A 22759-nucleotide genomic window follows, 5' to 3' on the forward strand; every position below is an offset into this window, starting at 1 on the left:
AGAAGAAATTTTAATATGGAAACACAGAAAGAACTGGTATATAATTAACAATGCATTATGCTTTTATATATAAAGCACACATTCACGCATGTTTTAAAAGTAGAAACAGGCTAACTTTAGAGAAACAAGGATCAAACATTTCTCTGTGCAATCACTACCAGAATTCACCTCTGCCAAATATGAGTTCTGGACTCTCCTCTATGATCTGTCAAAAAGGACAATCATGTAGCCTTTTCTGATCCCTACTTTGATTCTAAAACAAGGCTGATATTTGCTCTTAAGTCACACTTGATAACTCAAGTGGTTCCCAGAATTAACTCCAGTCAGTGAAAGACTCCAAGGCAAACAAATGTGAAGCTGGAGAGAAATTTAATTGAGAAAAGACCCCTCAACTGTTTTATCCATAATCCATTTGATGCCTTAACTCTGAATTGACTCATGTCCATATAAGAATGCAAGAAGATGAGCAAATTTGGGAGGGTACTGTTAACTGAAACATTCATAAAACAAGTTCATGTGGCAAACTCTGCTCTACATGTGCAAAACTATGCTGTTTTTCCAGGGAGAAATATCTGAAATCTTTTCGAAATGGCAACAGTCCTAAGAGAAAATCCCATAGCTAATTTAAGGCTTGTGATCTGTGTATTACTATTACTAAAACAGTTAAAACCCTGATATTATCAGCTATCTTATTTTCCTCCATGAAAGGGCACCTGATTAATTTTCATTCATAATTGGCCTCTACAAATCTACTCTCATATAGTGACCAGACAGCAAATTTCAGTCTAACCAATTCCAAGTGTCAGAGTAGTTGTCAAAGGAATACAGAGACATCCTATTGAGCAAGTACCCAGATGAAGCACAGCTATCCCTTCTGCTTGGCTTATGAAGAGCATGCTGGATTTACCTCCTGGGTAGATGGATCATTTAAAGACTTTCCATTACTCCCCAAACAGAGATTATAAATTTATAAGAATTACTGTTAATCATCTCTTGGACCTTTCTACAACTTTCTAAAGATAGACACCATAATAGAATGTAGAAGTCCAGATGTGATTGTATCATACATTGAGGAAAATGTATTTTCTCAGATTACAAAAACATGAGACATTTCAGCCAAGTTTACATTCTTTAGAGATGCAGCAGAAAATTGCTGCTGTTTCTCACTGCTAAACAGGCACCAGATGAAAACACAGCTATGCTTTGTTTTCAAAACACTGTCATACTGTATTTTCAGAGTAACAAACAAACCATTTCACATTGACTGAAGGTCACTTTAATGTGTCAAGCTGACACAAAATTATGATGGCAGGCATTTTATAGAGATTTTTATTAGCAAGTTATTAGGCACCTAATCAGAAAGTATGAATAATGAAACAAGCTGTATTTCATACCAGTTCAGTAGAATTAACAAAAGCATAAATTCATGTAAACAGTTCTAGCTATGTCCAAAGACTCTGGACTGCAGCTTACTTACTTCAGATTGTATGACTCTTATCAAGAAAAATAAATGCTGTAGTGTCTTGGCAATGATGCCAAACTGACGACATCTCTCCAAAAAGGAATCTAAGGAAGGATCTATTCTTCTCTGCAGTTTGCTCCAGAAAAGCGTCAGTTCCCTGCAAAGAGTTGAAAGCAGAATATAAGAACACTGCAGATATACACAATGTCCAGAGTCTACATACCTGAGTTCAGAGTTGACACCACAATTTAAGTGTTATTAAGAAACAGCACACACTTCAATCAGGTGTCCACCTCCAAGAGTTTCTGAAGAGAAGTGCTACTGTGCCTTATTCCTAAAAAAGCATCAGACCAAAACACAGTGTATCTCCTGTTATTTAATGGGGAAAGACACTGGTAATAGGATTTCTCTCACTTAAAGAGGGCATCTATAGCTGCATAAACTTCCTTTCTAGACAAGGAAAAAACACCACACATGCAGAGGCTTAACTTTTCATACAGAAATTCAAAATAGATGAGATGTATCGTAATGGAAAGCAGCCATCTCTCTCCCACTGGCACAGTAGCTTAGATGCTGCTACCTGCATTCAAATGGTGTAACTGCCACTCAGCACTTCAAGATACCTGTAACAGAACACACTTTGTGAAGTGTTACATGAGGGGTGCGTAGGGTGAGGGCTTTGTCTACTGTCTTTGCACAGTTGTGTGCTTTACTGCTTGTACCATTTGAGCAGAGCCGTTCTGTTAAGCAATTTATTATAACCAAGGCAACACAGGCACTGAATGATGCAATCTGTCACTTTGCATTGCTTTGCCATGAGTGCCACAGAAACAGAAAAGCAGCAGTGACAGGATATGTATTTTTTATGTCACTTGAAAAAAGTTGTTCTTCTGTTCCTTTAGTAGAACAAACTTCGCCTTTGCTAACTTAAGCACCCTGTGCATCAAATTTCACATATTGGTTTCCAGATGCAAGGTCAATCATAGCCTCTAAAACCAAAAATCAACCAAAACACACCTAAGCAAACTTCACACTGAATATTGGCAAGGTTTTTCCACTGAATTACTGCAATCCTACTCTTGAACCCTAAGCCAAGTGAAAGAGAATGAGGCCTTGTTATGGATCTGACCTGGGATACATTTATTGCACAAAAATGGACAATTATTTCCTGGTAACATTTTTGGGGGGAGGTTTGTTTGGGTTTTTTTTGCTTGTTTTGTTTAAAGGCCTAGAAATTCAATTAACAGTCTTTCATAGTTAGGAAGAGAGAGCTGAAAAGCTAGCTAGGCCTACAAGAAAGTAATGTACAAGCAGTATAATTCAAGGTGTTTTAATTTTAAATCATAAAACAGAAGTAGAGAGAAAAATAAGAAGGTATACACTCAGAATATCAGCAACGTTTTCTACTGACCTTTAGTTCCAAAAAAGCTGACAAAATGTAAAATTTAATTGAACGTCAGGATAACTAACATGGAAGAACTGTATGAAGGGAAGCTTATGCAAGGAAGCATAGGATATATATATATATATATATATATGGTATTACAAAAATTAACTCAGCATCACAACAGAAACAAAACAAATTTGAAAAATAGTTTATCAAGGCATCAGTCATTTTGTGTCATTCAGTACATTTACATAGTTGACAGTTGGAAGAATAGTCATATAAAAGCTTTGCTCTGGATAACCCCTTATTCCTTAAGAGTTTTTGGCAGAGCAAAAAGCTTTTAGTGTTTGCCCTGTTCTCTCTCATCCCAGCCCTTCTTTCTGCAAAGTTAAAGTATGTTGTTAGAAGGGGTCCTCAATGATGGTGAAAGGCAAGAAAGGACAACTCACAGTACCTGGGCAATTTTCCATTTTAAAATGGATGTGAGGCACTGCAGAGCACATAAAGAACTCCAGACAGACAGATACCAAGTAATGCTTAGAAGTAAAAAACAAACACAAAAAAAATCTTACTGGTGTATCACACTGGAAAGTAGTTTTTTAAGTCGTGCCTAGCCACAATTCATACTTAATATCACTTGTGTTAATGCTAAAGATTACATTATTTTATGGACTGGTAGACTGCCTGACTCCTTGGAGAGACTAAGACTGTCTGCTAGCTCAGAACTACTGCCCAGAGCAGCACTACTTCTTAGATCAAGCTCCAAACACAACAAATACCTCATTACACATTATCTTATGATTACCAGAAACAATCATTGCAAAATCTTCCAATTTTAGCTAGGAATAAAAATAAAACCCTAAGTTTGCTTTCATCTTCAGCTGTGAAATGCAGCTTCACACCAAGAGCACTAGCTCATATATATATAGTTTACTAATCTTCTCTTGGAGGCACAGACTTGAGGCTACAGGATGAGCTGAGCTAAACTAATGAAACAGCATAACCTCTCCAAATAGGCAGTAATAATAACAACAGGTTTGTGCTGGGTTGAAGAATTAGCCCTCTGCCATCAGGCATGTACCTGATATGCTAATAAAGACAGGAGGGAAGGGAGGTAGATTTTTCCCTTTCTAGACTGAGAGTGATGTTAAATCTGTTCAGCTGTAAGAGCTTACAACTTCCAGAAGCACCAGCGTTGCACTTCTTCGCTGGAACTTGTCTGACCACATGGTAAACTAATCAAGCATTAATCTGTAGAAAGCTATACAGTGTTGGCTGGGTTAGACTGAATGTGCTCACTGCAGGTAGCTGGGCTCAGAGCCAGAACAACAGACAAGGCAGACTTGTGCACTACAATATGGCTGGAATTTATCTTCTGCTTTTTGGCAGCAAAAAATTGTTAGGACTGGCTCAAGTATGAGTATGGCACTACAGTTCCATCTTCATGTAAGCCACTTGTCCAGGCTAATAGGGCCTCAAAAGCATCCTCACTTTCACCTGCTGTTCACAGCTGTTAAAAGGTTTGTTTTCTTTGTCTAAACTAGAATACTTTCAGTCTGGATCACTTACACAGCCTCACTCTGACACTGCATAAAGCAAGATACAGAGCAGAATAATAGGAATGGTTGGCTGGCAGCAAGCAGGACTGCACTGGAAAACACTGCTTGCTTACAGTGACTGTTAAAGGCCAGCCAGGGGCTAGCAGAAAATGTTTCATCAATGTATTGCTACTCTAAAAATCAAGGACATGATCCAGAAAAATCTGCAGGAAACGATTTTTTTAAGCATCCTACAGATAAGCAGAACACTTTGAAGTACATACGCTAGGGCTTGTCTTTGGACCAAATCCATTACAGCACAAAAGGGAAGCTGACCTGCAAACAACACTGTACCAGAGGGTCTCTGGTTGTCTCACTCCCTGCTCTTCTCTTAAAGATCTTTAGTAAATGTTTTAGTCACCACTCAGTTCTGCTCTATCAAATTACATAGCTCATTAGAAGTATACTATAAAAATTTATTAAAATGTAAATAATTTATTGACTTGCAACATAATTATGCGGGCTTACGATTAAAATACACTTAAAAAGTTACATTTTGTTATTGACAATCAAAATCCAAAATGTGTTAATGACATTGCTAGAAAAATTGTACATAGAGTCCATATCATCAGTAGATCAAGCATTGCAGAATAAAATCAACTTTCAAACACAATCCTGTCTTTTTGAACCAGACAGGACCTTCTCTGAAGTGAATTAAGCAACTGCTGCCCCTTAAAACCAGCAGTTGGTCACAGAAAGGAGTGTGTCTCAGTTGATGTATTCAATTTTACTAAGTATTTTAAGTGTATGTTTATGCTGTACTTAAGCCTATATATAATGGCTAGCAAGCAACCTCCAGCACATGATTCTTCCACATCAGTTTTAGCTGTAGGATTAGGCTAAATATGCATATTTCAGCAAGTCCATCTCAATGTTGCCTGGCCTTCCAGCCAGCTCTGACATTTGTCATGCTTTTAACTGAACTCAATTTACTGATACAGAGAAAGCAACATTACCTTATCTCTTTCCCAGGGGACTGATTCAAATCAGCTCTGCAATGATTTCAGTGATCACCACAGTTTGTATTGAGCAGAGGCCTCTTCCTTTTTGCGAGCCATAATATCCACTACATCTGTAATGTGCAATCTCACACCTCATCAGTTCAACTGGCTGATCTAACAAAAGTAATTCTACAAATTAAAAGTTTTATGTCATTATCAGCCACTTGAATTCATCCACCTTGTGGCTAAATAATCACTAGACCTGCATCTGCCACAAAGTAAGTAAGTGCAGGTCAATAAAATAGGCTCCTCCAAACAACAGTTCAGCATTAGACCAGTAAGGTATCCTTATTTTCAAGCAACAGTATTTTTAAAATAGACTTAAAGGTACCGCCTCAAAGTGAGAAAGTAATCTGATAGTCAAGAAGTATTACACTAGTTTCACAAGTCCATCAGAAAGTGAACTTCAATCTGGGCTCCAGCACCCCGGAAGCTTTGCTCTTCAGTGGGTACAGACTACTCTGTGTGCAATTCTGTCATACAAGGAATGCTATGTACAGTACTAGAATTTGAATTTATACATCTATACAATTTCATTGTTAGACAGAACACTTCATTCTCCTGTCTGGTCCCTGGGGGAAGGCAGCTGAAGCTTGAGGAGTTTGTCCAGACAGCAGAGGGGGCAACTGCAGCACATATGAACACAGAAGCACTGTTTGAACCAGCACCTTCCATCTAATAACCACTATCAACAGCAGGGTAGACAAAGATGTGACTTCAGCATGAGTGACACACACCTGCTAGCACCTTCTCTAAATAGAAAAACACCTGTTACTAGACTGTGCTAACATTTGTATCTTCAAGCCTTCAGTGCTTGTCACCTAGCTAGACAGTTTTAAAGCTGATGTGGAGTACCTACTCACATTACAGCTGCACCATGTTTTGTGTAGACAGAACCTTAGGCAGGCCCCATCACAGGCCAGACTGACATGGGGATGAGAATCTACAGCTCTCATTGATCTCTCCTGACTCACTAGTCAAGAGAAAATGCAGGTTAGCAAAGTTAGAAGACCTGAAAGTTTCATTCAAATCCTAACTAGTTTCTCTTCAGTCTTCATACTGCAAGCAAAAAAATCTATCCACAGTTGTCACAAGAAAAGAGATGTTATTCTGGAACAATAAATGCTACATCACTGAAGTCTGTTCTCCAGTCCCAATAGTTTAAAAAAGTCTCAGCTACACATGAAGTCAAACTCTATTCACTTTCACCCTACGGATACAGCTTTTAGATAGAACTGCCTAAGAAGTTTCCTTGGACAACAGGAAATCATTTAGTTCACCCTGAAAGAATGTTAGTTGTTGGGGATTTTTTTGTTGTTATTGCTTTTTTGTATGTTTGTTTTTTTCTTTTAAAAGAGACCATGGGGTGGACTTCAGCCTTGTATCTCTTTGGATACAGCTCTAATGATACATTTCAAGCAGTGAGAAACAATCAGCCTTTAGAACTTCCAAGTGTGGTGGACTCTCTCCTCTTGAGTCTTCCACAAGTTCGTTTCTCACTAGAAGGTATGCTTTTCCTCGAAAAGACATTTCTGGCCTGAAACAGAAGCAGTATGTAAACACTTCCGGCCTTTTGGTACACACTGACCAGGCTAAGCTATCCATCATTCTTCTGACACTTGAGTGATATGGAACTTAATGGCTTTAAAATGTGGAGTAAATGAACAATGCCCCAGCTGAGAGAGTCCAAATTCCCACGATATACTCAAGATGTCTGGTAACGTAAAGTTTAATCCAGATCAGCATTAAAACAGGAGAAAACTACACTTGAAAGCCCAAACTACAAAACCGTTTTGTAAGGGGCAGAAAAGAGCTTCCCTGCTTTGGATGTACCAGTTTGCCACTGCTGGAACAGAGATGCAAACAGCTTTGTATCTCCAGCCACTTAAGAGGGCAGAGAAGTTTATAGTCACAATTTGGTTAAGATCTAGGACTACAGTTTTCAGTTACAGAAATTACAGAAAATATAAAAAGGTTCTCAGATGCAGGGGGGGAGTTAAAGGGTGCTGTCTCTGCACACTCCTACTACTTACATCTCTGTGGAAGAAGTGGAAAAAAAGGCACAAAACTCTCATGGGTCTAAGTATTCAAGAGGGAAGAACTGAATTACAACATATAATCTATGTTATATACATATTCATGGAACCACAAAGCTTAAGAGTTTAATATCAACCCAGACAGCACTGATCTAGCACTACTTACTGTCTATACTGTCTTACTACTATACTGTTGAAGCATTACTGTCAACACCGAGTGCTGCTTCATTTTAAAACGATTTAAACATTACTTGTTTAACTGCTCTACTGCTTTAATGAGTCCTTATTTAGCTTTTCACAAATTATCTAGAAAGTACTTCAGTCTGATACATTTCACAATTTAAAGACGTATCTTCTTTGTCTACATATTTTTGTAGTGTTTTAGCTCAATTGTCTTACAATGAAGCCAGTGAGGAACAGTTAAGAGTACTTATTACTTACCAAGAGCAATACACATTTGCCGTTTGAAGCTGGTGAGTAAGGTATGTTGTACAAAGAATAAATGCAGTGTTTTCTTGTCCCTCAGATTCCAAATTACATATGATGTCCAGCACTTCTTTGCAATCCACCTTTGCAATCTTAAAGAAAAAAAGAAAATTAAAAGGCACTTTAAATCTCCGCATGTTTACAGAAGAAATGCATGTTTATTGCATCACAGGAAATGGTCTCACAAACACATGAACAGAACACTATGTCTTGTTTTAATACCCAGCGTGTTCATATCACACCTTTCAGCTACAGAATGGCACGAGAAATTCATATATGTTAGTTCTGATCCCTTTTCAATATTCATTTTCTTTGGGATCATCTTCCACTTTGGGGGGCTTATCAAAATACACAAAGGCAACAGTCCATCTAAAACTTCCCATTCCTTCTCCGCACTTGCAGGCATCCCCATTCTCCTTTTTAAAATTAAAACCCAGGTCCAAAAAAGTCAAGAGATATGAAAAAGCCAGTCTCTTTGTCCGTGTCGATTTTGAACAATCACATTCCAAAGCATGAAAATAGAAGTTAAAAATAGAAGTGTTTAGAGGAGAGACAAAGCCCATGGAAGTTCTAGAACGCCTACTTAAAGGCTATGCATGCATCAAAACAGGTTATAAGACATGTATTTTAGACCACAAGCAGTAATTATGAAGTGCTTTTACTATTAAGACAACACTTTTTAATACATTTCTTCCACTGAAATCTACTCCAGTTCATAAGCTGTACTCAAGCAACATCTATTTTAATCAGCTGTTGCTACTATAAACAATTCAAGTCTCTTGTTAATTGTGGAAAATGATGCAGAAGGAACAAAAGGAAGTTAAAAATGTATCAAACTAGTTTTTACAGACATCTCATTCAGCAGGAAAAGCAGAAGCAGGTGTATTACCCCAGTTTTCCAGACAGGCTTGACACTAGTTCACTGAGCAAATGTCAACATTTTCTAGTGTCCCCTGGCTTTTGGTGTTCCACTGGAGACCCATGACTGACCTTCTGCAGCAGACATCTTTAGAGCAATTCACAAGCTTTAAGTACTTGCAGATGTGTCAGTTTTGCGTTTGAAAAAGAGCAAAATGTAGCAGATTATTTTGGTGGGTGTGGGGGGGTTGTCACTGACTCATCTCTGGAAAGAGAAACCTTCAGAACTGTTTTAAGTGACAATGCTTTGCTAAGGGGACAGACCTCATTGCTCCTTGCATGTCAGAGACAAACACTTAAAATAACTGCAAATCAAGTGCCATCTCCATCAGGTTGGGGAAGATGGAAAAGCAAGCCCAAACCAACCACCACATTAAAGAATTCTGGTGTTCATCACTGCAAAGGAGATTACACCACTGCTCTAGATTACAGATTTTTATTTTTTTTTTTAAAAAGGATACTGCTGCATACCATCTCCCTGCAGCATCATTTGCCAGCAGAACCTTTATGTTCTCATCTGCCTTTGGTACTTAAAGGCACACACGATTTCAGCTTATGTGCAAATAGCTGAATATATGTCTGATAGCTGGGCAGCTCCAGTTTCTCTCAGTATCCTATGACCTCTCCCCACTCAGTTATTCCTATTCTTTAAATTATAATTTCCATCAGCACATTTTATAAAGCAAATTAGAAAAACAAAGCTATGTGACCCAAACTTTTGCCTTTGATAATCTCCTCAATACTGCAGCAAACATTCTTAAATAATGCAAGAAGCTGCACACAGTGGTTTGATAGAAGTCTCATCTTCCAGGTTTTGGTTTTTAGAAAAAAAAAAAGTGTCAGTGCATGTAAATATGGGATATGTTTCCTCCACAAACCTGAAGACGACATGGCAGCCTATCTGTGATCTACTTGGCCAGGCATCACTTGACAGGACCCATGCTCAGTTTCCCAGTTCCGTTAAAGGAAAAAAAAAATATCAATCACTGAACAACACTACCACTGTTTTAAAAAACGTAAACTTAAAACCTAATTTACAAGGGTTTCTTAGGCTACAAAATGGTAAAAAGCACATTTCCAATAGCTATCCAGTTACTCCTCACTCAGAGTCACACTGTAACAAGACCTGGAACTTCTGCTATGCACTGGACCAGCATAAACAGCTCCAGCAACAGGCACATCTGGCCCTTGGAGCAGCCTGTGGTCACACAGCACAGTGGATTTGTTCTTCTCACATAGAGATCTGATTCTTTTTGGCCAGACTCACTCATATTCAGGACATTAACTACTCAGTAAGCAACAAGGCAATTCATTTTCAAGTCCTGTTTATTTCTCATTTTGTTAATGATCCATCTCTTTTCAGACCTTGGGTATGTTTTTGTTTTGTTTAAAACAACGCTTAAGGCAAAAAGTCCAAGTGCATAACTTGAAATCATCCAACAATATCCAGTCACTTAAGTGACAAACCAGACACTAAATGAAAGTGTCTTTACTAAAACTGGAATGCTGACTAGTGCTTCTGTTATTCTGTTAGAAACCCAACAGGACCAACAGCTGAATGAAAGTTCAGGGACTACAGAATGAAGAGTACTAAAATGTTTTATACTAGAATTGTTGAAAAATGCTGTCTTCCTCCTTCATCCATGTTCTATTAAGAAGAAGGGTGCCTGTTTACTCCTCAAAGTTATTCCATGGAACATATAACCACATAATATTTATCTTGTCTTTGTCTTCCACATTTGATTTGTTTGACTTCTCATGTCATCATAAAAATTTCCTATTACGAATTTAAGCCTTCTACTAGTTTTTTAGTAGGACATCATGTTAATACTCCTTAAAAAAACAGGGACACCCAACCTGCTTTTCTAGGCCCAATCTGCTTGTCTAGGGAGACTTACCCTCCTTTCAGGAGCTAGAGATATACCATGAACAGACTGAAAGCTATTTAGTTTCAGTTCAGAGACTGTAAACCCCCGCCTAGCCAAGCTGGGACAACATACTCTGAGTCTGTAAATGCAGGTTACTCTTCTGCAGTATATTACATTACTTACATTAAATAATGCTGCTATAGCTGCAAGAATTTGGAAGCTGCTGCCTCAACATTTGATATAAACCATATTTTTTTATTAAAAGTATTTAATTCAGCATGGACAGTTTGCGCAGGGCAAGGAAGACTTAGGCTAAATTCTTTCAATCTTCCAATCAAACTGGAAATTACAGGGGAAAGAGAAGACTTGGTTTAACTTGACAATGGAAACAACATAGTAACGAAGAATATCTTTGTATGCAAACTCATGATAAGCAGCTATCCTTCCCCACTGTTTTAACAAGCTTCATTGTGTTTCCCTCTTGCTCTTAAGCATACAGCCCAAGAACAATCCTTACTCTGTAGGCAGTGTCTGGAGAGGGCCTCCCAAAACATGACTGTTCTTCAGCTTCCCAGCTGAATTTTTTTATGAATGGGATAATGGGCATTTGCTTAAATTCAGACTTCAAGTGCTTTACTTTCAGAATTCTGAATGGTTTTCCCCAAAGAAAGTCCAGACAAAGAACCCTACTTTGATGATAAAAGATGGCTATATGGAACTCAGATGCAACCTAGCAAACCATCACACTGACATCCTACAGAGATGAGCAGTTACAATTAAAACAATCTGGCTTTAATTTTAACTGGTTATTTCATTTGAAAACCCTGATTTATTGAAACATGTGGCTAGCACCTGCCCTGCAGAGAAACCCATCTTAGATTATGAAACACTGGAGGCTCCATGCTTTTTGCAATAGTAAACAGGGTTATTAACTACTTGTTAACTACTGTGTGAGAGAACCTCTATTTAGTGTTTTACTTGGTTCAATAAAATTGGCAAATTCAAGCCAAACACTGGAATCAGCAAACCAGAAAGCAATTCTTAGTTCTGTTACTTTCTATGTTTCTCAGAGCAGCATGAGATTCTTGTGAATAATCACATAGTCATATTATTTGCTCCATGTGTGCCTCGGGATCAGTTCAAGGTATCAGAAGGTACTGGAAATGCAAGAGACAACTTTATGTATAATGTATATACACAGAGTTATAACCACAAATACACACATGTATCTATAGTGCATATGTGTACATACACACACACACACATATATGTATGTTATTGCCTATAGATATCGATAGAAGTAGTTCACCAGCCTTAACTTTTAGAAACTCAGCAATTTAACTTCCAAGCCTGACTTAGCCATTCCAATCGCTTCCATCCTGAAAAGGGATGACCATACCCTAATATTCCCAAACAAATTCCTTATCTCCAACCCTCCGGAAGCTATCTTTACTCATATTCACCCTTTTTGTAACATTTACTTTCTTAGCTAAGCCCTGTTCCTCCATTCACCCCATCTTCTTCTGAAACCTCACTTAACCCTTGTTTCTTTTATTATAGTTAATTCCCTCTTCATCCCACTGGGTTTGCAGCCATTGCCACCTCTCATTCTAACAGCTGCCATTCTTTGAGCTCTTTATCTTTCATCTTTTTTCCATTTCTTTCCCCCACTTGTTAAAGTAAGGTTTTTTAGTCTGGACTTTCTTTGGGAAAGACCATTCAGAAATCTGAGAGTAAAGCACCTGAAGCCTGAATTTAAGCAAATGCCCATTATCCCATTCACAAAAAAATTCAACTGGGAAGCTAAAGAACAGTCATATTTTGGAGGCCCTCTCCAGACATTGCCTACAGAATAAGGGATTGTTCTTGGGCTGTATGTTTAAAAGAGGAAGAAGGAAATACTATGAACCTTTCCAGCTGACAACTTTCCACCCAAGGAAGATCATAGGTAAGGAAGACAAAGATGTAACACAATCCCTGCCTTCTGAAAATAAAGGTTGAAATGAAAATCTTTTAGAAGTCTCAGATTTCAGCAATTCTGTAAAACGAGTGTCAACTATACAATACCTGTGACCAAGCATGCAAAGCAACATTACATGGAAATCCTCATATCGCCAATTCTTTGTGTCAAGTTTCTGGCACTGTAACACCACTGACTTTACTCTTTTCACAGTGATGGCTACAGGTCTAGTTAAGTCAATAAACCATACTGTTTTAAGATACTGCTTTGAGGCTTAATGGATTCATCTTTCCATAAAAGGTTTAATTAAGTGATTGCCATAATTTGATTCAATTCATTAATCTGTGTTCTAGTTTTTATACTTGACTGGCAAGTAAAGACTTTTCTGAGTATCTAGGTAAAACAAATAAACTACACTTCACAACTCTTAATTGAAACTAAAAATTGAACACAATTTAATGTGATTTCTATGCCTTTCATCATTAGTAGTCAATCCAATTAAAGAACATGTTGCAAGTTACCCATATATCCCCAACGCCTCCACTATGCAGATGGTGCCTGCAGTGAGCTGTTAAATGCATTTGATGCTGCTACAGTACAGCAGACTGGGGGGAATCTGGCTCAAAACTGAACTGTTTGAGGGTACACCTATCCAAACATTTATTTTTCAAAAGAAGTATTTTTGAAGGAATGTTTTTAAAATAGTTTACATGTATAACAAGAACACTCCAAAAAGTCTGCCACTCAGGAAGGGCAGATATTAGAGGTGCTTTTTTTTAAAAAAAAAAAACCCATATGTGAAGTTTCCCCCAGTTTCACAGAGGCTTACTCAAAATATTTAGGTCTCACTTTTAAAACTACAAACCCATACAACTCTAACAAGAACAGTGAGACTGATATAATAAGATTTGTGAGATCAAGGCAAGAGTTGTATGGTTGTATGACCACTGTTACAATTGCAATGTGTTAACAAAAATCGATACTGATTGTTACTGTAAGAGGAAGACTAACTCCTAAAAAGGAGTTTTGAGTTCTGGAGCAACGACTCTAAAGGGGTTGGGTTGGTTTGTGGCTTTTTGGTTGTTTTGGTTTTGGTTTCAATTTTTCTTTCCTAGGTCAGAACAACTAGAAGAGAAGTAACTGCTCTAGTACTAGTACTCCAATCAGAAAAGACAGCTTTCCAATTATGTTTTGCTTACAAGGGGAACTGAAGTTACAACTTTTAAGCTTTCAAACACAACTAACCTTGAAGGCAAGCATGTAATACATACTTAACTACAACAGCAGTCGATACAAATGTTCTTTCCTACTGCAGTCTGCAACAGATAATTTCTCTTTTGGAACTCTGCTGCACCAGTTCCACTCTTCAGCTTCACTCCTTAGTACTGCAGAAATACATTCTAAAATGTTTGATAAATATACATTAAAAAGGGACTATAGATTACTAACCTCCTTAATGGAGTCTTCATTAGGCAGCATAGAACACACACATGTGATGTAGGCTTGGCGAAAAGATGAAACATTTGCAATTTCTGGAGAATCTGCACACAATTTTGACAAGAAAGTAGCTTGTGGGATGCAGTTTGACTTCATCAAATGTTTTATTCGCATCTGTAGAAAGGAAGGCCCTTCTCGTGTAATCAATTTATTAGCTAGGAAAAGAAAAAAGCCTTTGAGAATACACCAATTTACAGCTGACAGTTAACTGAAATTGTCCCACTGCATTCACACTTTATTTTATTACAAACTTGTGTAAGTATAGTCACCTTTCTTAAGAAACTTTAGGTGTGATAAAAAGTGACAGCAATAAATGGAATATTTTCTCCCAAACAAATTGAGACCAACTATGTAGGGAGAGAATACTGGGCTACAGAAAACAGACACCTCCCACAACCAGAAGATAGCATCCATCAATGCAACAAGTATGCCACAGCAGTGCCTGAAGGACACTCATGCAGTATACTGAACAAGAAACCAGTAGTTTTGTTGAGATTCAAAATCTTCAGCTTTTAATTGTATCTTCATATTCTAAAGAATCAAAAATATTTCAAACAAAGCATTACGTACTTTTGAACCTGAGATTTTTCCACCCAAATTGTTGAAACCCCACATAATGCCAAAATATACAAAATTAAATTGGTGAAAATGTTATCTTTTGATACTTTGGAAGAACTGTGTTTAAGACATGATAGGCTTATGCTCTAGATCAACCAAATACAACTAATCATTATGAGACCTGATGAACTAAATCAATAGTAAAAATGTAATTTCAGATTCTTTTTGTAAGCGGTTAGCAAAATTTACTTAATCTGTTAAAAACTTCACAGATTTTGATTCTCTTCCCAGGTATTTATCATAGAATATCTCAAGTTGGAAGGGACCCATAAGGATCACTGAATCCAAACCCCTACCCCTTGCAGGACTACCTAAAACTAAACCATATGAGTAAGAGCATCATCCAGATGCTCCTTGAATTCTGACAGGCTTGGCACTGTGACCGCTTCCCTGGGGAGCCTGTTCCAGGGACCAACCACCCTCTCACTGAAGAACCTTTTCCTAACATCTGATCTGAGCTTCCCCTAATGCAGCCCCATTCCAGGTCCTTGTGCCCTGTCACTGGTCATCAAAGAGAGACCAGCACCTTTCCCTGTGCTGCCCACCTTGAAGAAGTTGTAGACTGTGATGAAGCTACCCCTCAGCTTTCTCTTCTCCAAGCTGAACAAACCAAGTGATCTTAACTGCTCCTTCTAATTCCTCCTTCGAGGCATTTCACCATCTTGGTTGCCCTCCTCTATATGGACATGTCCTATACGAGGTGTCCTGTATGTCCTTATATGTCCTATATCGAGGTGCTCAAAATGCACACACACTCGAGGTAGAGCAGCACCAGGGCAGTGTAGAGTGGGACAATCCCCCCCCTCGCCCAGCTGGCTATGCTGTGCTTGATGAACCCCAGGACATGGTTGGCCCCTTTTGCTGGCAGGGCACACTGCTGACTCATATTTAATTTTCCATCAATCCAAACCCCCAGATCTCTTCCCATGGGACTGCTCTCCAGCCTCTCATCCCCCAGTTCGCACATGTAACTAGGACAACCCTGTTCCAGGTGAAGAATCCAGCACTTGGTCTTGTTAAATTTCATATAGCTAGTGATTGCCCAGGTCTCTAGTCTATCCAGATCTCTCTGTAATGCCTCTCTATCCTTGAGGGAGTCCACAGCTCCTCCTAATGTAGTATGATCAGCAACTTACTTAATGTATATTCAACTCCTGCACCCACATCATTTATAAAAACATTAAAGTCCACTGGCCCTAAAATTGAAGCCTGGGGAACCCCACTGGTGACTGGCTGCCAGCTGATGTAACCTCATTTACCATAATTCTTCAAGTCTGACCCACCAGCTAATTGCTATTATGGTGGACATCTTATCCAGAGGGATACTGTGAGAGACAGCATCAAAAGCTCTGGTAAAGGTACATGCACTTTTACTAAGCTGATAAAATAGCATGCTTCAAGACAGCTATGGTGCTATTTCTAGCTTAGCAAGCATCTACAGAAAGGCTTGATACTAGTCTCCAGATCTGTAGGATTTGCAAAAGACCTTTGAGAATTATGAGTAGATATATTCTTATACTGCATGCAATAATACACATCAACCAAGGAACAAAATGATGATGTGTAGAAATACTCATGGAAATGTCTGAGACATTCTGATAAAACATCTTGGAACCAGTGTTCTGCAGCAGCTGTAGTCAACCAGCTACCTGTAAAGTCTGCAAGAGACTCTGGATTAGTAAAAAAAAAAGTTTGCTTTAGAATAACAATTTAGTGGAAGAGCCATTGAATAAAAATATTTTCACTATGTTAGTATCTTATTATTACTATGTGGGACAGGTAGCCAAGAAGACAACAGTATATAAATTTCTGAAAGAGAGTACTGTACATAATACAAACCAAGAAAATTCTCATGCTTTCTACACTTAAATTATTACCCAAACAGAAAAAGAATATTCTCTAACAGCCACTACACTAGCTGGCAGAAGGCTTAAAATGTGCATCTAAACAGAAAACTCATTTCAGGGCCCAAGTACACACTACATGCTTGTAGTGAGACTGACTGGTACTCTGCAGAAGTTTGCCTAGTGGCCCATAAGAGGTCATTTTAAGATTCAAGTCTAAAGTACTGGTTTCCATTTTTCACAGGAGAAACCTCTGAGCAGTAAACTGTTGACATAGCTGACACTGACACTTCACATTAAAGCAACTTCAACGGAGAAGGTAAAAAAAGCTGTCTGACCAAGAGACAGTCTGCGGTAAGATCTCCAGTTGCTAGGAAACAAGCCTCCTCTCTTTCTTAAAAATTACATCTGTATATGAGACTGTGCTTGAAAATTTATCAAGGATAAATTTTAACACTGCTTCAGTATCCATCCTATTTGATGTAAGACACTGCTGCCACAAGGTGGCCAAGAGATCACTGTTAAGAATTCTAATAAGGCTTGATTACACACTATCAGAACAAAGGGATCTATCTAGGTGAAGCATACATTCATGGGCATGTCAGTAATAATTTTCAGTGCCCACAAGCAGTCAAAGCAGTTCTGTAGTCCCTGCTTCTACAGCTCTTGGCTCACAGAAGAATTAAAAAAAAAAAAAAAAAAAAAAAAAAAAAAAAATCTATTTACCTGCTCTAAGAGTGATTTAGATTCCTCTTGTTCCTTATTACACAGACAGACATGCACTTTGCAATTGCTCAAATTATGGTTTTACTGATACATCACAACCAGCTAGTCAACACATGAGAAGTGTTTTAAGAGTATCTGCAGTCACCCAGAAAAAAAACAGTGTTTTCAGGTTAACATTCACACTTTTACCTTTAAACCTAGATGAGAGAAACTTGCTGATGCAATACAGGAGGTGGATTCACTGCTGGTGTGAACAAGAGGGTCTCAACTTGCTGCAATCTCTGGGAGTGGCCCCAAAAACCCATTCCCAGCCCCCGAAGGGAAGGTCTGGGCCCCTGGGCTAATTTCACTACACCTAAGCAAGTCTGTATCGAGTTCTGCAAAGGAGGCAGATGACAAACTGGGCTCCTCTGTCATGCAGATGTAAGCAGTGAAGGTAGGAGCAAAGTCTGATACCTGACTCATGATTTATTTCTATCTTAGCACCTAGTTTTCACCTGACTTGTCCCTTTCTTTCCAACAGCCTGCCTGCAACAACACCCCTTTCCTTGAAAAGGGAACAAAACCTCATTTTGCTGCCTATTCATCAGAACAGTTGTTTTCCCCTCAGAGAACCTAATTCTGTAATGAATCCTAAATCTGTTATGTTTCCAAAGGTGTCCAAGAACATATTTTCTGTTCCTTCTCTTCCTAGACCGCCTGCTGTTGTCTGTTCTATCCCAGTGTTCTACCAAGCATCTCAGGACTAAACCAGCTTGCTATAAAAATCTCTACACGTATCTGAAGGGCTCTTATTTCAGGACCAAGAAGTAAGGATAAGACATTCCCCTTTCACCCAAAACACTTGTAGTATAAGATGAATTTAAATTACACCACAATATTGTGAATACAGCCTTTATGAAACATGGATGGCACTAAAGCATGAAAAAGAGCCTGCAGTCACTATCAGTAATGTTCAACAGAAACAGCATCTTAGGTGAGCATTTCCACTGGAAGTACCTCTGGAACAGTCTGCTAAAGCGCAGTAAAGTATGCACAAACAACACTGTGGTCTGTGTATTTTACAATAGCAGTGTGGTAGAGAGTTCTCCCAGCTTTCCTACAAATCTGTTCATGTCCATAGAGCCACACCAAGATGTTGGTATTCATCTGCCGCACACAGCAACAAGCTCACCCTAACCTCTTTGTTCTTCCTGAATGATATTACTTGTTAAGCCAAAAAAAAAAAAAAAAAAAAAAAAAATGAAATAAGAGTATTAAGACTCACTTCCTTAGGCATAGAAAAATGCTGGAGGTCCATACTGCTGAACAGCATCTATTATGTTCACTTTGGGATGCTCATATCATTTAGTCATCTAAAAGGTGTAAGCAGCAACGGTTTTTTTGTGGCCCTTTCCTCAAGCAAATATTCATGCCCAAAACAAGCATCTTGAGCCAACTGACAATACAAACCAGCAACAACCACCCCAGCAGCTGACAGAACCTGAGCTGCTATGAAACTTTTGCTGGAATAAATTTGTAAGCTGTATTTACAGCTGCTATCAGTTCCTTTTCAGGGCCAGTGCATTAAAAAAATAATAATAAAGAACTCTGATCAAGAGAGACAAGATATGTCACATTTTCAGGATCTTTGATTCAAGTATGTATATGAGTATCATTAATATGAACTACCAGTTTACAAAACAAAGCTCCAGCTGGGCATGTTGAACTACTCTCACATATGGCTTATCAGAGGTCCCCAAGTGCAAGAACTAGGAATGCTTTTCAGACACATACGACAAAACCCGAAAAAGCATGAAACACAAGAAACTAAGTTTTAGATAACTGAAATAGCATCCTTTTACAAAAACACTTCAGAAGATACCCTTGTGAAACTGTTGTTGTACTGAAGAATAAAACAGCAGTTTGACTAAACCAACTGAAAAACTATTGAGCTAGAGCTCTTTCTGCAGCCCTTACTCAACATGCCTAACAGTAGAATTGTCATCCCTGCTGTGACCTGTAAAGTGCATTTTGATTCCTGCTACTTCTATCAAATGGAGCCCGGTAGTCAGAAGAGAACATCACAGAGAGCAAAGGAGTCACACAAGTAGAAGGAAGACAAACATGATAACTAATCACTGACTTAAGATCTCCAATACAAGTATTTACTTGATATGATTCTGAAGGCAAAAAAACAATTAAGTTAATCCAGTAGACATCTGGAGATAGTTACTTAATTCTAGCTCCAACCCTGTCCTACAGAAGGCCAAAAGGGTAATTCCAGCTCTCCAGACAGACTTTCTGCAAGCCAAAGAGTATTACAACAGCATCTGACTTCCTGGTGCAGAAAAAAGAAGGGACTGAACAAAGAAATGGAAGTAAACCACAACCAACAAGATTTTACTAATCATAACACATAGTGTGATACAGCTTCATGGATCAGTTGGTATTTCAGTTGTAGCTTCTGCAGTCACTGAATTATACTTGTCTGATGATGTCAAGAAGATAAACCAGTTACATTAGCAGCAAAATTTAGGAGTCAAAATATTTTCCATGCCATAATTTGTTGGCATGGTGAACAGGATTTCTTTAAGTTTTCATTGTGCCTTGCACCAGAGTGTACAGTATACAAGTCTGGCACATTCTTCTTGCCTTCTGAGAAAAAGAGTAAACTTTACATATGCCCTCAATCTACTTCTCTCTTCCTGCAACATTTTATAGTTTTATGACTCAGTGACTCATAATATGCATTATTTCGATTTCTTTTTAATGTTATTGAATAGGTGGCAACAATTACAGGAGACTGAATCCTATGTTCTGTGTCGTCTTTCCCAGCCTTACATTCTCTCCTACAATTCCCTGCAAATCTTCAATACCTGTTCAACATGCTCGTAGTCTCCCAAGACACTATCAAGAACAAAACCAATCAAATAAAAAACCCCTCCATCATCTGTAAGGACACAGAATTATTTGACTACTGAAGCATTACTTTATAGTATTTGTAGCTATTAAATATCCCCATTCCCATTACTAATAATGCTACTACTTTCAATTACCACTTTCACAGCATTTGCTGCAAACCAGAACAGCAGGAACAGGAGAGCACTCTCATGTGGTGCCCTCACCATCTTCCTACATGTTAGATAACCATGCAAGCTCTACTACTATCTACTGTTCCCTGCATTCCCAGCTGAAAGCACTCAACCAGCATCTTGATGGGTGCTAAGATGACACATTCAAATAGCTTGGAAAGATGGTAGAAAGATCTGTTAGATATTCCTAAGCAGCTATGTTGCATGTCAACAGGCCACAATGACAAAGAGCAGTTTATCTGCTCTTCAATACCCTGAAAACAAGCAAACCCACCACACCAAGGTTTCCAAGATTGCCACAAAATCAAGATAGTTGGTAAGAAATGACATTTTAGGCAGGTATTTTGCTTCTTAGAATTGATCTTTATTTGAAATGTCTAACTCTTTAACCTATGATTTACTTCAGAAATCTTCCTTTGACAGAGTGGTCTAACAAGGGATTCCAAAGTCATATTCAGACTGTTGAAGTATGCTGGTGGACTACAACAGACTATATGACAATGCACTTGTACAGTTACAAAAATTCCAGAAGAGCTCCAATTAAGGTCCTGTTGCCTCTGCTTGCATCACATGAAAAGAAAGATCAGTGAGTGAGGACGCTCTTCTGGGCATGTCTTCAGATCTGGCTAAAGAGACAAATACGTACCCAATAAAGAACACTAAGAAATCAAGTTTCAGGGTTGCCAAGCGACCTCAGAAATGGGAACCTACACTCAGCCCAATTCAACATGGTCAGAGATGTGCCAGTCAATCAGTTTGTCAGTAGAAACTTCAACTCAAACTAAAAGCCAGAGAATTGCACAAATTAGTTCTGTGGTATTACTGCTGAAGTCAAGAGAGAGTCTGAACTGCATCAAGGTCCTCCTGCATAGGAAGGAACAAGTGTAGCAGCATTTAGTAATATAGCCATTGACAAAACCAGTCACGTGTGTAAGAAGAAAATTAATGTGTAATGGAGCCCATGCAGATACATAAGAGGAAATTGCTCTGACTAGAATTCACACCAGTCCTCCAGAACAGCTCTTAGCTTGTGACAGGTAAAGGGAGTTTGCAAAGCTAGCTAACCGTTAGCCCCCACTGTCCGAGTAAGGGATTCTTCAATAGCTGAAGGTTTTCAGTAATATGGACCAATTTTGAAATGCAAGCCCTCGAGTAGAAGTACACTAAGAGCAGCAGCTGTGCAACTGGACAGCCCAACAATACTATAAAGGAACGACTGCAAGACAGGACCTTAGCTTGGAATGCAATTCTTTCGAAGACATGTTGGAGATGGGATTAAATGCTGTTTGGAATTCAAATGCCATACTACTGAACACCTGAAGTGAAGACTAGCAAAGACTGCTGTCCACCCTTGGCTGCCCCCCTTTTTTTTTAATGCTTTCTAGCACAGGGAAGCTACATATCCTCTTGCTGGAAGTGTGGGAAAGGCAAAACAGTGAAAAATCTGCAAAACACACATTTCCTTAATGCATAGTGCCCAGAAGAAACACAGGACTGGATGGAGATCCAGTGGTTTGCGTTGCTGTAGCACCAAGGAGGAATGCAAAGTGAGGTGGAGGCTTTGTGGTCCAGTTCTTCCACTTATCTCAGGGGACATTTGACACAACTATGCAGATTTATCTCCTGTTCCTCCCCTTCTCTCAAGGGCTGTTTTGCAGTACTCTGCAGACCTTATCTCTCACTCTTCCTCTTTTCCCATAAAAAAACGGCAGACACCTTGCACCAAGGAATGTGCTGTGTCATTACTCAATGGCTTGACCACCGTCTCACCCTCTCACACACATACACACTTAGATAAACACTCCCCCGAGTTTGTATCTAACTTGGAGGGACAATAATCTGATACCAAATCAAAGGGACAGATTTATGTGTTTGTGCTCCTTGCTCCCCTCCCCCAAGGGATACCTTTTGGTAAGATTTGGGCCCTTGGCTATGCCAAGTGATTACCTGGGAATTAAGTGTGTGATTGCAATCGGGGTGGGGGGTGGTTTGTGTGCAGTGCTATAGAGCCAACCTGCAGTTTGTGCATTTATCGTAGGCAATCTTAAAGAATCTGTAGATAGGTGTTGCACATTTGTGACCCTGACTGCTTCCCTTGAATGTCACCGGACCTACAGCACAGGGGCTGTTCATGCATCTGGTGTTAGGCCTATAGTTATGGTTGCACAGTATAACAACAGTATAGAGTTGGCACAGCTATTAAGAGAAGTCTAGCAGCCCCCAGCCCCTCTAATCTCTGAGGACTGGCTAGAACACATCTCTTAACCAAATTATTTCATTACCT

General features: G+C 38.9%; 1 protein-coding gene across 1 annotated transcript in view; it reads right to left on the minus strand.

Moving 5' to 3' along the window:
* Positions 1-22759, minus strand: part of RLF (rearranged L-myc fusion) — a 46364-nt gene that overhangs the window by 6098 nt on the left and 17507 nt on the right. Inside the window, exons 5-7 of the mRNA XM_026863361.1 lie at positions 14166-14368; positions 7926-8062; positions 1478-1619 (exon numbers count right to left, since the gene is read on the minus strand). Coding sequence (XP_026719162.1) covers positions 1478-1619; positions 7926-8062; positions 14166-14368 — 482 coding nt within the window. The remainder of the gene's footprint in view (positions 1-1477; positions 1620-7925; positions 8063-14165; positions 14369-22759) is intronic.

The sequence above is a fragment of the Athene cunicularia genome, assembly GCF_003259725.1.
Source record: "Athene cunicularia isolate RWA chromosome 23 unlocalized genomic scaffold, athCun1 chr23_part1, whole genome shotgun sequence".
Classification (NCBI taxonomy): domain Eukaryota; kingdom Metazoa; phylum Chordata; class Aves; order Strigiformes; family Strigidae; genus Athene; species Athene cunicularia.